Source organism: Tursiops truncatus, chromosome 9, assembly GCF_011762595.2.
Source record: "Tursiops truncatus isolate mTurTru1 chromosome 9, mTurTru1.mat.Y, whole genome shotgun sequence".
NCBI classification, from domain to species: Eukaryota; Metazoa; Chordata; class Mammalia; order Artiodactyla; family Delphinidae; genus Tursiops; species Tursiops truncatus.
In genome coordinates, this window is record NC_047042.1 from 1945821 (window position 1) to 1965007 (window position 19187).

A 19187-nucleotide genomic window follows, 5' to 3' on the forward strand; every position below is an offset into this window, starting at 1 on the left:
AGTTCATAAGTTGGTAGTCATTTTAAGAAGACGGTCTAAAGACAATGATTTAGGGACTTCCCTGCTGCTGCAATGGGTTAAGAGTCCACCTGCCTATGCAGGGGACACAGGTTTGAGCCCTGGTTCGGGAAGATCCCACATGCCGCGGAGCAACTAAGCCCGTGCACCACAAGTACTGAGCCTGCGCTCTAGAGCCCGCGAGCCACAACGGTTGAAGCCCACACACCTACAGCCCGTGCTCCACAACAAGAGAAGCCACCGCAATGAGAAGCCTGCACACTGCAGAGAAGAGTAGCCCCACTTGCCACAACTAGAGAAAGCCCGCGCACAGCAACGAAGACCCAAACGCAGCCATAAATAAATAAATTTAATTAAAAAAATAATAAAGACAATGATTTAACAGGCATGACAGCAGAAAGCGTGACTTACCTGTCACCATCTGAGCCATGGAGTCTCACTGAGAACCACTTACTCTAGATTAACTTTGCTCCTTTTCAATTGCAGGGTTTTTTGTATCTGTGGGTTTTTTGTATTTGTACAGAAAGTAAAACATAGCTGTTAATATGTTGGCTCCAATAGCAGTAGAAAAACAGTAAAAACTTAATGTCAGTGTTGCATCAGTTTTCCGTGTGCTTTAGATAGAAAATCAATTCAGCTACTTTCACAAACAAAGTCAGTTGTCTTTGTTTTTAAATTCAGTTTCTGGAATCAAAGCAAAGCCTTTGGAAATTGAAATCAATCAAAATCAAATGCAAAACACCTAATGCTATTGCTAATTCTGTCTTAGGTGCATTTTCAAAATTCGATGTTGAAAGTAAAATTATTTTTGACTGCTACTGTGAATACATTTTTAGCAGAGCAAAGCGTCATTATAAAAACATGACCTACCTAACTTAAGGAACCAGTAGGGTAGAAATGCATTTGAAGTTGACTGGGGTACACATATTATTCATAATTGTGTCCAAACAAATTGATATCCTAGAAATAACTGTAGAAGCTATAATTGTCAAAAGTATTAAATAGTTTTCTAAGCATGTCTTTTTGTGAGTAAAAAAAAAAAAAAATCTCAGCTTGGCTAGTGCCTCTTTTGCCAGTTAGATTTTTTCTTTAGAAATGGTTGAACCTTGGAAGAACTACAGTGAAGTCAGTCTAAGTGCTTTGCAACATTTTTTGACTTATTTCTGTAGATGAATTCTCTGTATTTTGGCTGCATGTTTCTTTCAAAATCAACTGGAGATCCTTAATCAGTATTCAACAAATAGATAAAAAAATCTTCTGCTTTTGAAGTTTGAGAAGGTTACCACTGTTGCAACAAAACCTGTGAACCAGACAGTGCGGAGGTATCTCCAGAACACCTGAGGGGATGACACAGTGGGACCTCCATGTGTATTTAAGGTTTAATTTTCAAATTTTCTTGCTGTGTTTTGGGCTGTATCAGCTTGTAGGTAGAATGTTTTGATTGAGCTTATATGTTTAATTGGATCTCTAGATATTTTGTGCTGAGAAGGCCCTTGATTTTTCCAACATTTGAACTCAGTGACCGCTCAAAAAAATCAGAGATGAATTATTTGGTGCTTTTGTCTTCAAACCTATTTATTAAGGCAAGTTCCTATACAGTGCTATAAAGATAGTACCTGTGAAAATATTTGGCATATCCATGAAAGTAAGTGATTAAAAAGGAGGATGTTTTCCATTTAACAGATTTTCTCTAAGTTTACCCAGCATCTCAGCATCTGTAGAGAGAGAGCATTTTCTTCATTAAAAATATACTCTTCAGAGGAGTCAGTTTAATGCGCCAATAATTCCAGATGTATAAAACCATAAAGTGTGACCTGAAAAAAATGCAGATGATTTAATGAAACATTTAAAAGGACAAGACTATTGGGGAAAATAAAAAAGCTCTCAAAAATGCGATTATATAGTTAAGAAACGGAACGGATTTTATGAAATATACCAAAAGGAAAAAGTTTTCTTGACCCTCTTAGGGTCTGTGGCTGGGTCTGAAAAGAAAACTGACAAAGACAGATTAACAGGAGAAAAGCATACAGACTTTATTAAAATTTTACATGTATGTGGGAGCCTTCACAAGAGAATGAAGATCTGAAGAATCGACCAGAGCAGGAGTCGTTTCTACCTTTAGGCAAATAAACCATAAATTAGTGAAGTGTTGACAAGGAGTTTGGGACGAAGGATAGGTAAATGATGGAGTAACTAGGAAGATAAGGGCGAGTTTAACAAGTTTGTTTGTACAGATTTTTCTTCATCGTTCAATCAGTTTTGTTTTATCGTGTATAAATTATGTAGTGTTTTTACTTTAGTTTTAGTGTTTTTTAGGTTTTTTTAGCATTTTTAAGTTACATATAACAAAAAGCCCCGTTTTGACTGTGTGGTACAATTCTCAGTTATCCCTCCCCAAATCCCCAACCCATACACCCTGTTCCCAAGCAACTGCTGACATGTTTTCTGTCATGATAGTGTTTGTAACTTGCTTTGTATGGAATTTCATACACCTGGAATCAGAGAGATGAGCCTGTGTCTGGCTTCTTCCATCTGCTGTGTTTTTGAGATTCGTCAACACTGTTGTTGCATGTATCCGTCACATCCTTTCCTTGTTGGGTAGCGTTCCATTGTGTGGACACACCACATTCTATTATATTCCATTGTATGGATATGCCGCATCGTACTCTATTCCATCGGAGGGGTTCACCACATCTTATTATATTCCTTTGTAGGGATACATCACATCTTATTATATTCCATTGTATGGATAAACCACATTTTTATTGCATTCCATTTATGAGTATACCACAAGTAATCCATTTACTGCTTGATGGACATTTGAGTTGTTTTTAGTTTCTGACAAATATCGATAGCACTGCTCTGAGCGTTCACATATAAGCTCTTGTGCAGAAATGAGATATCTTGGGTAGATTCCTAGGAATGGAAACTGCTAAGTGTGAGTGTGTGTGTATGTTTAGCTTTGCCAGAAACTGCCCAGCCGTTTCCCATTTTACATTCTCTTTAGGATGGGGGCTCCAGTTTGTCTCATAATTAAATGATACCGGGTTCTTTGAACAGAAGGCATTTGGGTGATGAAAGGCAGAACTCTGTTACTTCCAGCTCCAAAGGGGATACCTGCAGGGTCAGGATGACAGCAACCTGGAGCCCTCCAGGGCACCTTGTACGTGGGGGTGGCCTGCAGTGGGCAGGTGGGGCTACTTGAGCTTTCTGGGGATTTGCGGTATTTTGAATAAGTCCATGGTCTCTAGTAAAAGGAGGCCATTCCTACGTGGGAGGTGTCGGGACCTCTGTAGGTGGGGTGTGTGTTTTCTAACTCAGGAGTGTCAGAGCCTGAGAAAGGAAGAAGTTGGGATGGGAGCTTAGTAACTGCCCATGGAGTGGACTTGAGAGATTTCAGCCCTGATTTCAAAACAGGATCAGCACAGCACTCGTGACACAGTTACTCCATATCCTTGAGGACACTTGGTTTGACAGTGTTTACTTTTAGAAATTCTGCTAGTTCTAGTAGACGTAAATTTGCTTTTACCTTATGACCACTGAACATCTTTGCACGTGGCCGGTGACCATTTGCACAGCTTATTTCGTGAAGTGCCTTTTCAAATCTTTGGCTCAAGTTTTGTTGAGTTATTTGATCCTTATTATTGACTTGAAGAGGTTAATACAAATTTTTTGATATATAGTGAATATTTTCCCTCAGTCTGTGGATTACAATTTCATTCTCTTAATGGCATCTTTCAAACAGCAGAGTATTTCGTTTTAGTGGCGGCTACTCTATCAATCTTCCTTTTGTGGGTTATATTTTTTTGTATTCTATCAATGGCACATTTGACTAACTCAGGTTACAAAAGTTCCTCTTGTATTGCTTTTAAGAAGTTTTGTGATTTCAGGTCTCAGACTCATTGTCTGTAATACATACGTTGGGTAGATGGTGAGAGGCAAGGGGTAATGTCTGTTTTTTCCCCAAATTGATATCAAGTTGTCCCGGCACCATTTGTTGAAAAGATTATCTTTTCTCCATTGAATTATTGTGACATTTTTGTCAAAAATCAGTTCACCTATAAGTTTGGCCTATTTCTGGACCATCCGTTTTGTTCCATTGATCTGCACACTTATCCTTATGCCAGTGTCAGACTCTGGATTACTGTAGAATTATTTAAATCTTTTTTTATAGATTGCTTTGGACTTTGCATTGTCATAAAAACTTTAAATCAGCTTTCAGTTTCTACAAAAAGACTGTTTGGATTTCGATTGAGATTGCATTGAGTTTATAGATCAATATTGGAGAATAGACATCTTAACTAGATTAAGTCTTCCAGTCCATGAACATAGCATCTCTCTCCATTTTGTTAGGTCTTCTTTAATTTCTCTCAGTGATGTTTTATAGTTTTTATTGTATAGGTCTTGTACTACTTTTGTTAATTCAATTCTTCATATTGTTTTTCCTAATATTAAATAGCAGTGTTACTACAGTTTATTTTCCAGTTGCTTGCTGCTTCCATGTATAAATACATTTTATTTTTGTTTATCAATCATTGTCTTACCACCTTGCTAAATTCAGCAACTTTGTGAGATTTTCAACCTTTATTTCTTCAGTTATTTTTTGTGCTTCTTTTTCTCTCTTCTATCCTTCCTGGACTCCAAGTACACAAGTGAAAACTTCTTAAATTGTCCCACAGGCTTTGAGGGTCTGTTCATTTTTCCTTCACCTTTTTCCTTTCTGTTTTTCACTTAGATAATTTCTATTGCTACACCTGCAGGTTCACCGACTCTTTCTTCTGCCTTCTCCAATCTGCTGTTGAGCTCGTCTGGCGAGTTTTTTTTTTCATTTCAGTTATTGTGCTTTCAGCTCCAGAAATGTTACAGAAGTACTTTTACAGTTCTCATTGCTCAGTTTTGATTCTATATGTTTACCCATTGACTCATTAAGACCACATTGAAAAAAATTCTTTCTGCATATTTTAATACCTGCTTTGATGTCTTTGTCTGCAAATCCGGCATCTAGACCCTGTCAGAGTCAGTTTCTGCAGCCTTTTTCCTTCAACTTGGGGTAGACATATTTGCGGTTGTTTCTTTTATAGCTTCTCATTTTGGTTTAAAAACTATATATAGGGAGAGAATGGATAAACAACAAGGTCCCACTGGAGAGCAAGGAGAACTACATTCAATATCATGTGATAAACTATAATGGAAAAGAATATGAAAAAGAATATATATATATATATATGTATAACTGAGTCACTTTGCTGTACAGCAGAAATTAACACATTGTAAATCAACTATACTTCAATTAAAAAAAAAAAAGAGGGCTTCCCTGGTGGCGCAATGGTTGAGAGTCCGCCTGCCGATGCAGGGGACACGGGTTCGTGCCCCGGTCCAGGAAGATCCCACATGCCGCGGAGCGGCTGGGCCCGTGAGCCATGGCCGCTGAGCCTGCGCGTCCGGAGCCTGTGCTCTGCAACGGGAGAGGCCACAGCAGTGAGAGGCCCACGTACCACAAAAAAACAAAACAAAACAAAACAAAAAAGAAAAGAACTGGGGCTTCCCCAGTGGCGCAGTGGTTGAGAGTCCGCCTGCCGATGCAGGGGACGCGGGTTCGTGCTCCGGTCCAGGAAGATCCCACATGCCGTGGAGTGGCTGGGCCCGTGAGCCATGGCCGCTGAGCCTGCGCATCCGGAGCCTGTGCTCCGCAACGGGAGAGGCCACAGCAGTGAGAGGCCCGCATACCGCAAAAAAAAAAAAAAAATACTATACGGTGTAGATAGGATGCTGCAGCTCCTCTGGACCTGTTGTTTGTCTGAGGATCACTGGCGCCCTGCCCCGTGGGCACTGGCTTTCCTGGACTCACACTGCACCTGTGGCTCTCTCCTGCCAGGGCAGGGGCTCTGCCCCAGGCCTTCGTGCCTTGGCTGCTTGTCCCCAAGCCCGATGTCCTGGGGTCTCCCTGTGCCATCTGGAGGCCCCGCACTTGTTCTGTCCCTGCTGGTGCTCAGGCCCAGCCTGTCTGTTCCCTGCTTCAGGTTTCTCTCCCCACTCCCCACTTCTCTGCCCATCACACCTGTGTCTTCGGACGCCTCCAGCCAGGAAGGCTTCAGCCTACTTCTGCACAAGCCGCACGCGCGTTGGGAGATGCGTGCAGCGTATCCACAGACATTGCGCAGGGCTCTGTCCTTTGGGATGCACTCCCCTCTCACACACCTCCTTCTGGCCGGCCTGTCGGACTCTCCGCCGCAGATGCTTGCTTACTGCTCGGCCAGGAGTCAAGTAGACTTTGTGCTCAGCTTTTGCACCTCACCTTGTGAGGCTCTTTCACTGCAAGGACTTCCCCCCTCAATTTCCAGCTTTCCCTGACTCTGTCCTGGAGGCAGTAACACTGATTTTTCTGTGACTGGAGTAGCAAGTGGGTGTTGGGATCACCATCGGCAAAAAGACACAAACTCATGATTCTTACCCTTTGTTCTCAGTGTCTGTTCAGAGCAAAGTCTCTCAGGCTTTTGTCTGCTCTTGGTGACTTTCCAGTGCCTTCTAATTGTTATTCTTTTCTTCCAGTTTTCATCATTTTCATCTGTAGAGGATTTTTCAACTGTACCACCACCATGACCAAAATCTTCTGCTTTTAGTTTTCAGGATGAAGGTATGAGAATTCTTTAACAAGCTGTCCTCTGTATTCTCACAAAATCTGAGAGTCAAAAATGAAAATAAATTGCTAAACATCTTAGAACATTTAAAAAATTGATCATCTACTAGGCCCCAAATGAATTATTGATGGACTTAAAAAGGTAAAACTTATAGTCAGTGATTTTCAGTTGAGGACTAAACCAGGTGTGCTTCTAAGGGTAGGACATGCGGACCAACAAGCCGCAGTCTGTGTCTGGGAGTATACGCACGTATGGCCTAGGAAATTCCAATGAAACAAAGAAAAATCCTCCTCTCAGTTATTTTTAGCTTGAAGAAGAAATCATACTGAAATTATACACTGTTTAGAGATGAGTGGAAATAAATACTACGTGTCAAAACCCGTGATATTTTTTATTATTAAAGTTTTTATACACTATGAGACTGGTGGGAAGTTTTCAGTAGTTACATTTAAAAGGTCTTTAGTAGATTTCTTAGGCATCTGGATCGACAGACTGAAGTATTTAATTGAAAGTTGGAAAAACATTATCACAAAAGCTGGCTTAGGTTCTTTAACGGAGTCTGGCAGTTCTATAAATATACATGTGTGGTTTTCTTCAGCAAGTACTATGTACTATTGGCCTTACGGTAAGTCTGTTATTACGTGAATTCAGTATATTTTCTTAGGTAAAATTTTCGTCTTCAGCCAGTCAGAAAAAACTAGTTTATCCACAATTATTTGGTGTTTGTCTTGTATTTACTTACACATCAGTGGCATCTTGTCCTTATTACCTTCACAGGTTTTCATATGTTTATTAAATTTTCAGATATTCTTATTATTTTTTGCTTAGCCTGGCGTTTGCACACTCTGATAACACAATTAGATATCTCGGCTTGCAATTGTATTTTTGAGGAGGGCTTGCATTTTTCTTTGTTTAGATTTTATGGCGCTTTTAATATTCTTGGGTTTTGGTGGTCAACTCTGAAGCTTTTATACTTATGCCAATAGAATGAAGCTTTGTCCATTCTAGAACTTTAAAATATGTATTTTGATTTTGTTTTTTTTATATACTCAGCAAAGTTGTTTTAACCAGCTTTAATTTGTTTTGTTCACCTTAAATGCAGGAGTATCTTCTTTTTTGTGGAATAGTCTAGCCCATTTGAGTGTTTTATTAATACTGAACCCATTTTCCCGTATGTTCAGCATTGTTGCTGGCCTTTGTAGTCTCTTTTTGTTTCTGTATTTATTACCCATTGGAACAGTACCCTCTTTTCTTTGTATGAGACAAGAGGCAATTGTATGTGACTAAATGTATTTGCTAAGATTTATGGTGTTCAGAGAAGTTGCATTCGTTATTTTCTGCCATTGTTACCATTGTTACCATCACATCCTATTTTTAAGACTAACCACATTTAGGAGGTCCGCTTTGTACAAGGAACTATCTGTGGTCTCTGCAGGTAATGGCCCAGGTACCCCACCATCCTCCCAGGAGACTTCTGTGGTGGGGACAGGCCCTCTGGGCAGCTCCCCACATCTTAGTCCTTCAGTTTTCCATCAAGAAATGCAACACTTTCCCCAGAATTTTCTGCGAATATGTGTCCAGAATGAACTTTGTTTGCTTCTATGTTCTTTTAGTGAGGCATAATTTAGGTACAATGCAATGCACAGATCTTAATCATCCAGTCTAAGTTTTGATAATTATGTCCATCCACCTAACCATCAGCCTGGAAAATTCCTTCATGTCTATTACCTTTTATTTCCCCCCATCCACTCACCAGAGAAATATATTTTCTGGTTTCTATCTCTATAGATGATTTCTGTGTGTTTCTAGACTTCACATAAGTGAAGAGAAATTTTGTGTCTAGTTTCTTCCGCTCAACATAATATTTTTAGATTCCTTCATGGTGCTGTGCTTATTTGTATTTTGGCTCCCTTTTCTTGCAGAGTAGTATCTGTTGTACGAATATCCTACAATCTGATGGACATCTGGGTTCCTCCCATTTGGGCTGTACTGAGCACAGTACCATGGATATTTCCATGCCAGTCTTGTCATGGACATGCACCTCCAACACGACTCTTAGGTAAATAACAAGAGGGTCGTGGGTTAGGTTTGTGTTTAAAGTTATAAGAAGAGATTGTGCCATTTTTCACTTCTCTCAACAATTTAAGAGAGCCTCGGGGGCTAACCCCTACACCAGTACTTGATCTTGTGACTTTCTAAATGTAGCCCATCTGGTGGGCAGGTGGTGGTCCCTCCTAGTGTGTCCTGGCCCTGCTGTCACCCAGGTGGGTTCAGTTCCCAACCAGCTTCGGAATTTTTCAGAGTGGGATACGGACTTTCCCACTAGCAGGGCTTGGGATTTGAACACAGTTTGACTTGATATTTTTTTGTTGAGTCTTTTTTTTTTTTTTTTGTGGTACGCGGACCTCTCACTGTTGTGGCCTCTTCCGTTGTGGAGCACAGGCTCCGGACACTCAGGCTCAGCGGCCATGGCTCACAGGCCCAGCTGCTCCATGGCATGTGGGATCCTCCCGGACCGGGGCACGAACCCGTGTCCCCTGCATCAGCAGGCGGGCTCTCAACCACTGCGCCACCAGGGAAGCCCTTTTTGTTGAGTCTTAACCTTCAGTGGCCAGCTTTCTGAAATGTTGAGTCGCTCTGGGGGTTGCTCCCGGCTGTGGTCCTGGCTCCCTGGCTTTGGGAGTTTCTCTGCTCTGCTGGCCTCCAAGGCCGGTGTTCTCCTGGGGTCTAAGCATCAGCCGGTCCACTCACAGTCATTCAAGTTGGTGACCATGTTCACTGCCTTCTCCTCGCCAGGCATTCTGCTGCCATAAAGGCACTTGTCTAGACGCAGGCTCACCCCTTTCTGGACTTAGTCCACTTGGGTCCTTCTGGGTCCTCAGCTCTCTAAGGATGAGCATGTTAGACAAACGACAACCACAGCAAACTAGGTTTCATAGTTTCCCCAGCTGCTTCTCCCGAGGGTGGAGACGGTCACGTCTTGAGACTTTGGATACCCGAACTGAAAGCAGAGCGTCCTAGTGGCTCCTGTGAATCTCACCCGCTGTCCATTGGGTTAGTGTTATTCTCTCTAGTTAAGCTGCTCTCAGGTCTCTATTGCTGCTTGTAATGATTTTTTTACAATCTTGGGAGTGTGTTTACAGATTATTCTCGTGTCCTCCAGCGACCGAGACATTTTTCTCCTTCCTTCAAAGGAACAGCATCGTGGGATGCATATTTTCAGGGGACTCCCCTTTCTTCTGAAGCTTTCCCCTTTTTCAAAGTCTCCAGGAAGAAACCTGAGGCTTTCTCCTCCTTTTTGTCCTGGCACGCTGGAGGATCTTCATTTTTTTTCTTTAAAGTTTAAAAAATATCCTTGCAAGTAGGAGTCCTGGAACAGAAGAGAAGCAGTTTCCTTCAGAGTCTCTCCTCCGCGGGGTGCCGGGGGCTCTGTGCTGTGAGGATGCTCTGATTTCTCTGGTGTCTTGATTTCATCCCAGGTGGGGTTTCCTGGATGCGATTTCAAAAGTGTGAGTTCACCTCGTTATTACTGTGATTCATGTCTGTTGATAGTTTTCCTGAGCTGGTGTTTATCTGACCTCACGCTTTCATTATTTCTCCCTCTTCAGTATTTTTCACCTCATAGAAAGTTTATTAATCCCCGAGTCCCCTGGAATTCACTGCTTTAGCAGGTCCGGTGCAATAGCATATGCTTGTCTGCTTTTTCCAGGGACTCACCATTCTTTTGCTTCGAGAAGCTGCTCTGGCTCCTGAGTGGAGGGTCCCTGTCCCCTGCTGCCCTCTCTTCTTCCGTTGTCCCATCAAACCTGCTTGTCGTGGGTGGTTTTGATTTTCTAATTTCTTGTCGGTCTTTGGGGTCATTCTCATTTATTTTGATGTGGATGTTCTTTTTGTGAAATCACATCCTGTGCTTTAGATTGTTGATAGCTTAATTTTTAATTTTTTTTTTTAGTGGCAACCATGAAGAAGATCATTCCATGCTGTAGACAGCAGGATTTAGGGCCAATACGACAAACGTTGTATGTCTTTAGTGTAATTATTTAACCTGGAGAAAAGAAGATGTTGAGGTTTCATGGGAGAAATGTAATAACTGAGTACTTATTTCCTGGGAAAGGGACCAGATTTATTTTGCTTAGCTTCTGAGGGCCTGCGTGTGCAGAATAAACAGGTGGCAGATTTTGTCTCAGTGTAAAGAGAAGCTTCTCATAATGGGGGCTGCTCCCCACTGAGGGGGATGCCGCAGAGGCTGTGACCTCGCGCACTGGAGGGGATGGGTGATAACTGGGTGGCTATGCCTTTGTGACAGTGAGGAAGTCCTGAGTAGGGCAAGGACAAATACCATCCTATTCTTCAACAAGGCAACAGACTATCAAAAAATTCCCAACTTAGTAAGGAGAGACGTTTACTCTGAAGGATTATTGCAAGGGGGGAAAGGAACCATTGCCACAGGCAAGAACACTGTGCCCATAACACCTGCATGTGTCCCCAGCCTGGCCAAGTAGGTTTGCTGTGATAGAGAGGAGAGATCAAGGTGGAGAGAGCTGAGTGTGTGTGTGTCGGGGTGGGGGGGGAGATGAAAGGGGGATGATGGATAGAAGGTCAGAGAACATTCTACCTGAGGCCAGCCTCTCCTAGGGGTGGCAGGGTGGGCTATCTGCTGCTCAGGCTGAAAGGTAAAAAATTATCAATCGTTGATATTCAGCTCTTCCATCAGGAATTGAGAGATGGTTCGGGAGTAAGAAACTATTTTCAAGAGATTTCATGGAAAGGCTTCTTTTTGGATTTTATTATCCTTCATTTGTATGAATGTGTGTGTTTTAATAATTTGACCAAAGATCACATAACCATGATTTTTAATTGATCATGGTGTCCTCACAATAAAATATAAATGGTTAGTTCAGCGTATGCACCTAGATTCTTTGTGGCTCTATTCTTAGAATTTTTAGTTAATATGAAAATTATCATTTTATATATTATTTATTTCTGGGTCATTTTCTCACCATCCGAAAATCAAATTAGAAGATGTAATATGATGTCAGGGGCTGGGAGAGAGGTTAACATGCATTTTGTTCTGCTTGATCCCTGGGGATAAAACAGTTCAGCTAATCGTTTATGAGGCGTGAATGGGAGGGTCTGGGTCTGGCCTTTTCCTGGGTAAACAAGCAGGCATCTGTGAGGTTCATCTCACAGATGAAACTCATGGGGAAGTCACATGGGGAAGAGCTGCTTTGCAATCTGCTGTTTACTAGAACACAGGAGGGTGGGAAGATTTCTTGACCTTCAGATGAAACTCAACATTGTCAAGTTCCATTGCTTCTCGACAACGAGATGTTCCCAGGGGTCATTTCACTTCTCTCCAGTGATTTGCAACGTGCCTGCCAGGCACTCCACCAGGCCCCAGGGTTAAAATTGCAGACGCCAAGGAGATCATACTCTACAAGTGTCCCAGGAAGAAGGACTTTTCCAGAATTGCAACTACAGATGATGTATGTCTTGAGTTGGAAATGTGCAAAATCCAGGAAGCCAGGCTGAGCAGAGAGAGGGCTGGAGATCAAAGAAGATAAGACCAGGAATGTCTGCTGATGGGTTGACCTGGGGCACTCAAGACAGAGAGGGGTCAACAGAGAGGTGAACTGCAGGTAGTTCATCCTGAGCAATGAGATGAATGGGATTGATATTTGCTGATTCTAAGAGGGATGTGGGCACAACAGGGTGGTGGGTGGGGTTGGTTTAGAGTTCAGTTTTGGATGAGTTAAGTTTGATAAGCCTATTAGAAATCCAAGTGGTTTTATCAAGGAGGGAGTTAGATTCTGGAACTCAGAGGAGGGCTTTAGGCCAGAGAGGTGACTGTGCACATGGCCTTTGGATCATCACATCCAGGGGTCTAAAAGGTTGGCCTGTATGGGGGGCTGGTTTATTGGTGGGGTGAGACCAGCAGTCCTATGTTGATGGGTAGGATTTGGGAGTGAGGTTGGCTTGCATTTTCCCAAACAATCTTCTCTCCTCCTTGAGCAGGGCTGTTCTGATCTGCTGAATAACATTTTATGGGTTACGTAGGCCTTGGGGCAAACTTCAGGGTTGACTTGATGTAGTTCATTTGTTTTCTGTTCTTCTGTCCTCTATTCATTATCCCCAGAGGCGAATTCATTTCCATGAGGGACTCTGTGGGAATCAAATAGTTCAATTATATGGAGGATGAATCTGGGCACAGAGCTTTCTTCACACCTTAAGAAGCCCAGGCTGGAAACAAGAATCAAAGCTTATCAGAGTCGGATTCCAATTATGTAAATACATACGCCTGTAACAAGTTAATGAGTAAGTTGATGATTCAGCAGATTTGTTAGTCCTACTAAGTGTCTATAAAATATCCTGAAGAATCAATAGAAAATACAAAGGTTTCTGACAACATGGCAGATGGAACTGAGGTTCATGAAACCCCTCCTACTGGAAATACAAAATGCTGGGCAAATATATACTTATTTATTTTTGTTGTTGTTGTTTTTGAAAAATATAACTCTGTTTAAAAGAAGAAAAAGTAAGTAAAATCATCAGGTGCTAGAAATGAAGAGAGATGTAAAAAACCAGAGGAATATCAGACAGTCAATGCCACAGTGACCCTGGGAGTTTGAGACTGGCTGGCGCCCTGAGGATTGACTGTGAGTCAGGAGGCCGAGAACATACCCTTTGATTAAAGTTTTCTAACTAGACTGTGTGTGATGTTGGGTGAGGGCAGAGATATTTAAACAGATGACACATGTAAGGAAGGAAAAATAATTTTTCCTCTACCTTCCGTAGTTCTTGCCTGAGACCCCCTATAACAACAGACAGATTAGCAAGAGAAACACAAACAGAAGTTTATTAACTAAAAAGACCCATGATGTTGGGGGGGCGGTTATGAGGTGAAAGGAAAAGCACAGTAAATAGGGGTGAGGCTGACATGCAGAGTTAAGTCGGGAGCCTTCTCCCTGGAGGAGAGTTTCTTAGTCATCCTTCTTCTCCTGGTACGGAGAGGGAGACACCCTCCCAAATAGAGATTTCCCTTATAAACGTAAATTTCCTTCACAAAGGGGCAACTTCTGTTTTCTGAGATTCTCCGGTGTTGGCAGCCACTCAAAATAATCAGCCCCCAATAATCCTATTCCCAAGAGGCCTATTCTGCTCCCCTTCACACACGTCGGCCAGGGGTGCAAATGTTCCTGTGTGCAAGGGGCGCGGAGTGGATAAAACAGGGTTGGAGACTGTCCTGGAGCAGGATACTAGGCACTGATTAAAAGCAGCAAGACTAATCCTTTTCAGACCACAGCAGTGGGGGAGAGACCAGTGTAGATGAACTCAGCTCCCACTGACAGGAGAGCAGAAAGGGGACGGGGGTTCTGGAGAAATGGAATTTGACAGAAAAGGGGTGGGGGAGAGTTACTGCCTGTGGCTCGGCTCTGGAGCCGGACAGGGCCATTTAGCAGCTTTGCACTTTCCTGAGCAAAAGACTCAGCAAAGGCTAAGGGCCTGGGGTGGCCTTAGGGACAGCGGTGCAGGTGGCAGCCAGGCTACCGAGGGTCAGGTCTCAGCACTGCGGCGGGTGGTCCTGTGTGCTGCCTGGGGGGTTCCCAGATCACAGACGAACACTTAGATGTGGAATTCTGGCAGAAGGAAGCTCAGACCCCGCGATGGCATTTTCACAAGTCAGAATAAAGGAATCCCAGAAACTATAAAACTGCACTGACGGTGGGATCGCGATTTAAAATAATAATAAACTTACAAGATTGAGCATAAAACAGAGAAAAGACAAGCGATATTTAGAAGGAGAAAAGATCTGAGACCTGGTTACAACTATAATTGAAGTTATAAAAATTTAGAAAAAGAATACAGTAAATAATTTATGCAAAAATATGGAAAACTTAAATAAAATAAGCATTTTTCGAGAAATATATATTTCCAAAATTGACCCAAGGGGTGGGGGGAAAAAGCCCTAAATAGCAATGTAAACATTAAAGAAATAGAATTGGTGATTTAGTTTTTAAAAATCTGTTCACAAAAAACAGGTCCCATTTGTTTTACAGGTAGGTTTCATCAAACTTTGCACAAAGAGGTGGACCTTGCGTTTCTTTGAATAAAGGATAGGAAATTCTCCCAATTCTTTGAGGCCAAAAACCCTTAAAAAAAGACAGTATCTGTAACTCAATCTCACTTAAAAACATAAATAAAACAAATACTACATAAAATACCATCCTACCAAATCCATCAATATGAAACAATAACCACATTATGATCAGGTAGCTTTTATTCCCTGGTTTAGAAATGGTCAAAATAAGAAAATCAATGAGGTATCGATCACATTAACACATTAGATGAGAAAATGTGATTGTTTCTAAAGATTCAATAGAAAAAATGACAAAATTCTGCCCCCACTCATGACTAAAAAATAAAAATCATGTTAAATAAGAACAAAAGCAAAGTTTAAAGACCTGAATGTAGTATGAAAAAAACACCTGTAATTAATGCTGAAACATAAGTATTCTCTTCAAGAAAAAGAAGAGAATAACCATTCTCACCATTTTTTTTTTTTTTCGGTACGCGGGCCTCTCACTGCCGTGGCCTCTCCCGTTGCGGAGCACAGGCTGCGGACGCGCAGGCTCAGCGGCCATGGCTCACGGGCCTAGCCGCTCCGCTGCATGTGGGATCTTCCCGGACCGGGGCACGAACCCGTGTCCCCTGCATCGGCAGGCGGACTCTCAACCACTGCACCACCAGGGAAGCCCCATTCTCACCATTAAAAAAAGAATTCAACACCTTACTGAGGATTCTAATAAATATAATGAGACAAGTAGTAATCATAAAGGGAGTAAGAATTTCAAGGGCAAGGAAGAAGGTTTTATTCACAGAACACAGAATGTAGAAACTCCAAAGAATCTATCGATAAGCCATTACAGATAATAAAGGAGTTCACTAAATTGTTGATACAAAAAGTCATTAGTATTCCTATACACCTGGAACAACTAATCAGAAAATGTAATAAAATAGGCTATTGATTGGTTGATTATCACTGAAAGACATTAGTTAATGGTATTGGCTATCTGTCTTAGAAAGTTATTAATACCTTTTTTATTAACATATTTCTTCCAGTGTGTTATAATGACCATTTTTTGAATCAGAAGAAATTATTAACCTGAAATAAATAGACTTGGGTTTATTTGGGATCAGTAGAGAATTGCAAGTCAGGGTCTGCAACCCTGGTGAGCCAAGTGCAAGTTCTCCCATGGGGAGAAGGATGCTTTTATAGAAGAAAAGGAAGGTGGGTGGGCTTAGTAAACAGAATCCCAGCCTCTCATTGGCTGAGTCCCTGCCTGGAAAGAGGAGGGGTCTGTCTTCTTCCTGTCGGGCTGGGCTGTGGTCTCTGGGTATAAGAGCTCCTCCTGCTGGCCTCCCAGCTCTATTTAATTGGGGTTTCTGTTTATTAATTTTTTACAAAAAAAAGCCTCTAAAATAACATCATGACTAAGTTCCTTATACAAGACAATCGAAGGTAAATTAAATTGCTTTGGGAGAAAATGCAGCTCTTTGGTTATCCATTCCCGGACGTTCAAGGATAACTTGAATATGATCATGAACAGAAGCCAGAGGAAGGGACTTGGTAGGCAGTTTGTTTTCATTCTGGGTTTAACCAAAGTCTGGGATGCTGTTCCCAGATTAATCCAATATGGCATTAAGCCATAAAATTTAATTTAGATAGAATATTTTAGCAGGTAACTCAAGGAGTATATTTATATCTGAAAAACAAACTGGTAAAAATTTTTGAATTAAAATAAATTAAGAGATACATGTGTAGGTTGTTGGCATTCATGAAAATTTTTACACTTAAAGTAATGTCTTGTCTATGGCTTTATTTCCAACTATATTTAAAATCTATACTTAGGCATGCCCAGAATTTATGAAATTTTTTCTTGGGGTCAGGCAAAATGTTTCAGAATCTCGATATGCCAAGAAAATAAAAATTATATTTATAGATGTATATATATTCTGAAAAAGAAACCAAACCACTGTTTAGTTACAGATATACCTATGCTGTATACCCTTCTCAGAGAGAAGCCAGGTCAGAAGTTCACACTACCTTTGTTCTGCCTGTGAACAAAATTTCAAAAGACGTAAGAATGAGTGGGCAATCAATTGCTAAAGAATATAGTCACTAATGACTTGAAACTTTAGTCTTTGAAGTCTCAGTTGTTTGGTTTGTGACATTAAAAATTGGCTTTACAGATGAAAATATGTGGCAGCTACTGAAGTGAGTTGAGAACCTTAACAAAAATGATCAAGTTCTTTGCAAATATTTTTTAAATGTATTCCATAGAGATGTGAGGACTTTAAATTAAGAATTGCAACTCTGATATTCAGTGAGGGAATATTTAAATAACCAGAACTCTGTGAAACTCAATGGACCATGCAAGTGTTTCTCATACTGCCTTGTGTAATCAAACTTAATTAAATATAGACATTCTTAGAGTAATTGCTGAAAATTGTCTCTATCAGAAAGATAGCTACAAAGAAACTGGTATTAAATGCAAGGGCACCAGTAACGACAACTAACCTCAGATATGAGCTTGCCGTGTGGGAGCATGGGTGTCCCCAGGACACAGGAAGGACCTTTAGGGTCCCCTCTTACTGGCTAAAAATGCAGAGTGATCCTTCACTTGAAGTGTTGCCTTGGAATCCTGAAGGCTGGGTGCGGGAGTGGAGAGAGTTCTGGGTGTGGATCCAGGCCACCCTCAGAATAGGGTACCTGGCCTGGCCCAACCTTGGGGGGAATCATTGGCTTTGTGTGTGTTCTTTGGTCGAAGTTGGGAAGCTTACGTGAAGAAGGAGTTTTATCTGCTACACTGCACTTCATTTGAAAATGTTCTTTGCAAGGCTTATGCAAGATACAGAATATGAAGAGATTTAAAAATTATAAACCGATGCAATTTTTTTTTCCCACATCACTTGGTCTTATTTCCCTTGTGCAGTCCCTGAAAAGGCTCTCAGAGTGCACTTGTGTCACGTTGACTGGAGCTGTGAAACACTATAATATCAGCTGTTAAGATGGATACTGGCACGTCTCCTTTCATTTAACCTTGACATTGTAAGCTGTTACCTATACACAAATGTATGGGGAATGTTTGATATTATTCATTGTCACCGAATGGTTATCAGCAGCCCTAATAATTACACAGGAATAGCAATACAAGAAAAAAAAAAATCCTGGGGTGATTATCATTATTCAGATGATTCTGTCAAGGTGAGAAAAAGGACAATAAAGACATGCTCAGGAATGAATTTTGCCCTTTGTTTCCATCTTGATCATCTAAAATGATGCAATTTGAAAAGGAAGAAAAAACATAACTCTGATAGCAAAGTCAGCACCCCAAATGCTTCTGAAGGTGAGACACACTTACTGGAGACAATACACATTTTGCTTTGCATTTCTAGTAGCCAAGAGGGAGAAATCTACCCGCTTCCATGATCCGTGGTGTTAATAATACAAATAAAACATAGTGCTGGAAGAGGAGCATATTTATTTCTTCTTTTGAGTCCCGAGAGCAATTTTCCTATGAGTTTTTATGATATATCATAATAAAAAACATCTTTGAAATCCTTACAGGAAATGCAACCAAAAGGTTTGAATATCTGCTTATCACCTTCCACGTCCATGATGGGATAGTGCCAGGTGCAGCTCAGTGAAAGCAGTTCCCAGAGAAGCGGGCTCCCCAGGGTGGATAAGCAAGTCTCAGATGGCTGGGTTAGTCCAGGCATTACTTTACAGCATCTGTGGGATGAGCTGGATGTCCTAAAGGTGCTCTTCCATGCAGGACTCCTGAAGGATCTTGTGTCAAAGACTTATCATCAGATTTACCCATAGTCTCTTCTTTAAATAATGTATTTTTGGCAGGTGAGTCCTTGGTTTCACCTCCTAGGAACTGGTTGGACTTTTCAGGGGGTCTGGCCCTGAGCAGAAGTGGGGGAGCCAGGGCAGGATTTGAGCAGATTCCTGTCTCTCCAGGTCTTGTCCGTCGGGAAGCAGATGTTCACAGCTGGCGTCCTTCCAGGGGCTGGGAGAGGAGGGACCCTCACCATTGGAGTGGGGAGCATGGGTTCCAGGCCCTCCTCCTGGAAATTGCCCCTCTTGGAGCAGGGGGCAGCAGGGTGTGTGTGAGCAGAGTCCTGAGGGAGGGATTAGCCAACATAATCAACATCCTCGTAACGTTAGGATGGTCATGATATTAACTATCATGTATCTTTCAAGACCCAAAAGTTTCCAGGATTTTCTGTGAGCTTTTAACCTATATTATAGCCTTTAAACCTTTTAGTGACTCTATGAAATAAATATAATGTACATTTCACAAATCAAAAAACAAGGCTTAGAGGTAGTCTATGAGGTGCCCAGTGTCGCACACTAGTACGGGTTGCTGTGGACTGAATACTTCCCTTTGAAATGCTTATGTTGAAGCCCTAACCCTTGGTATAACTGCGTTTGGAGATAAGGCTTAAATAGGTCGTACGGGG

At 41.6% G+C, this 19187-nt stretch overlaps 1 protein-coding gene across 3 annotated transcripts in view; it reads left to right on the top strand.

Moving 5' to 3' along the window:
* Window positions 1-19187, top strand: part of VWC2 (von Willebrand factor C domain containing 2) — a 117425-nt gene that overhangs the window by 40167 nt on the left and 58071 nt on the right. Inside the window, exon 3 of one of the 3 annotated variants that reach the window (XM_073809480.1) lies at window positions 6568-6652. The exons of the other annotated variants lie outside the window; for them this stretch is intronic. Coding sequence (XP_073665581.1) covers window positions 6568-6638 — 71 coding nt within the window. The 3' untranslated portion in view covers window positions 6639-6652. The remainder of the gene's footprint in view (window positions 1-6567; window positions 6653-19187) is intronic. 3 annotated transcript variants of the gene reach the window in all.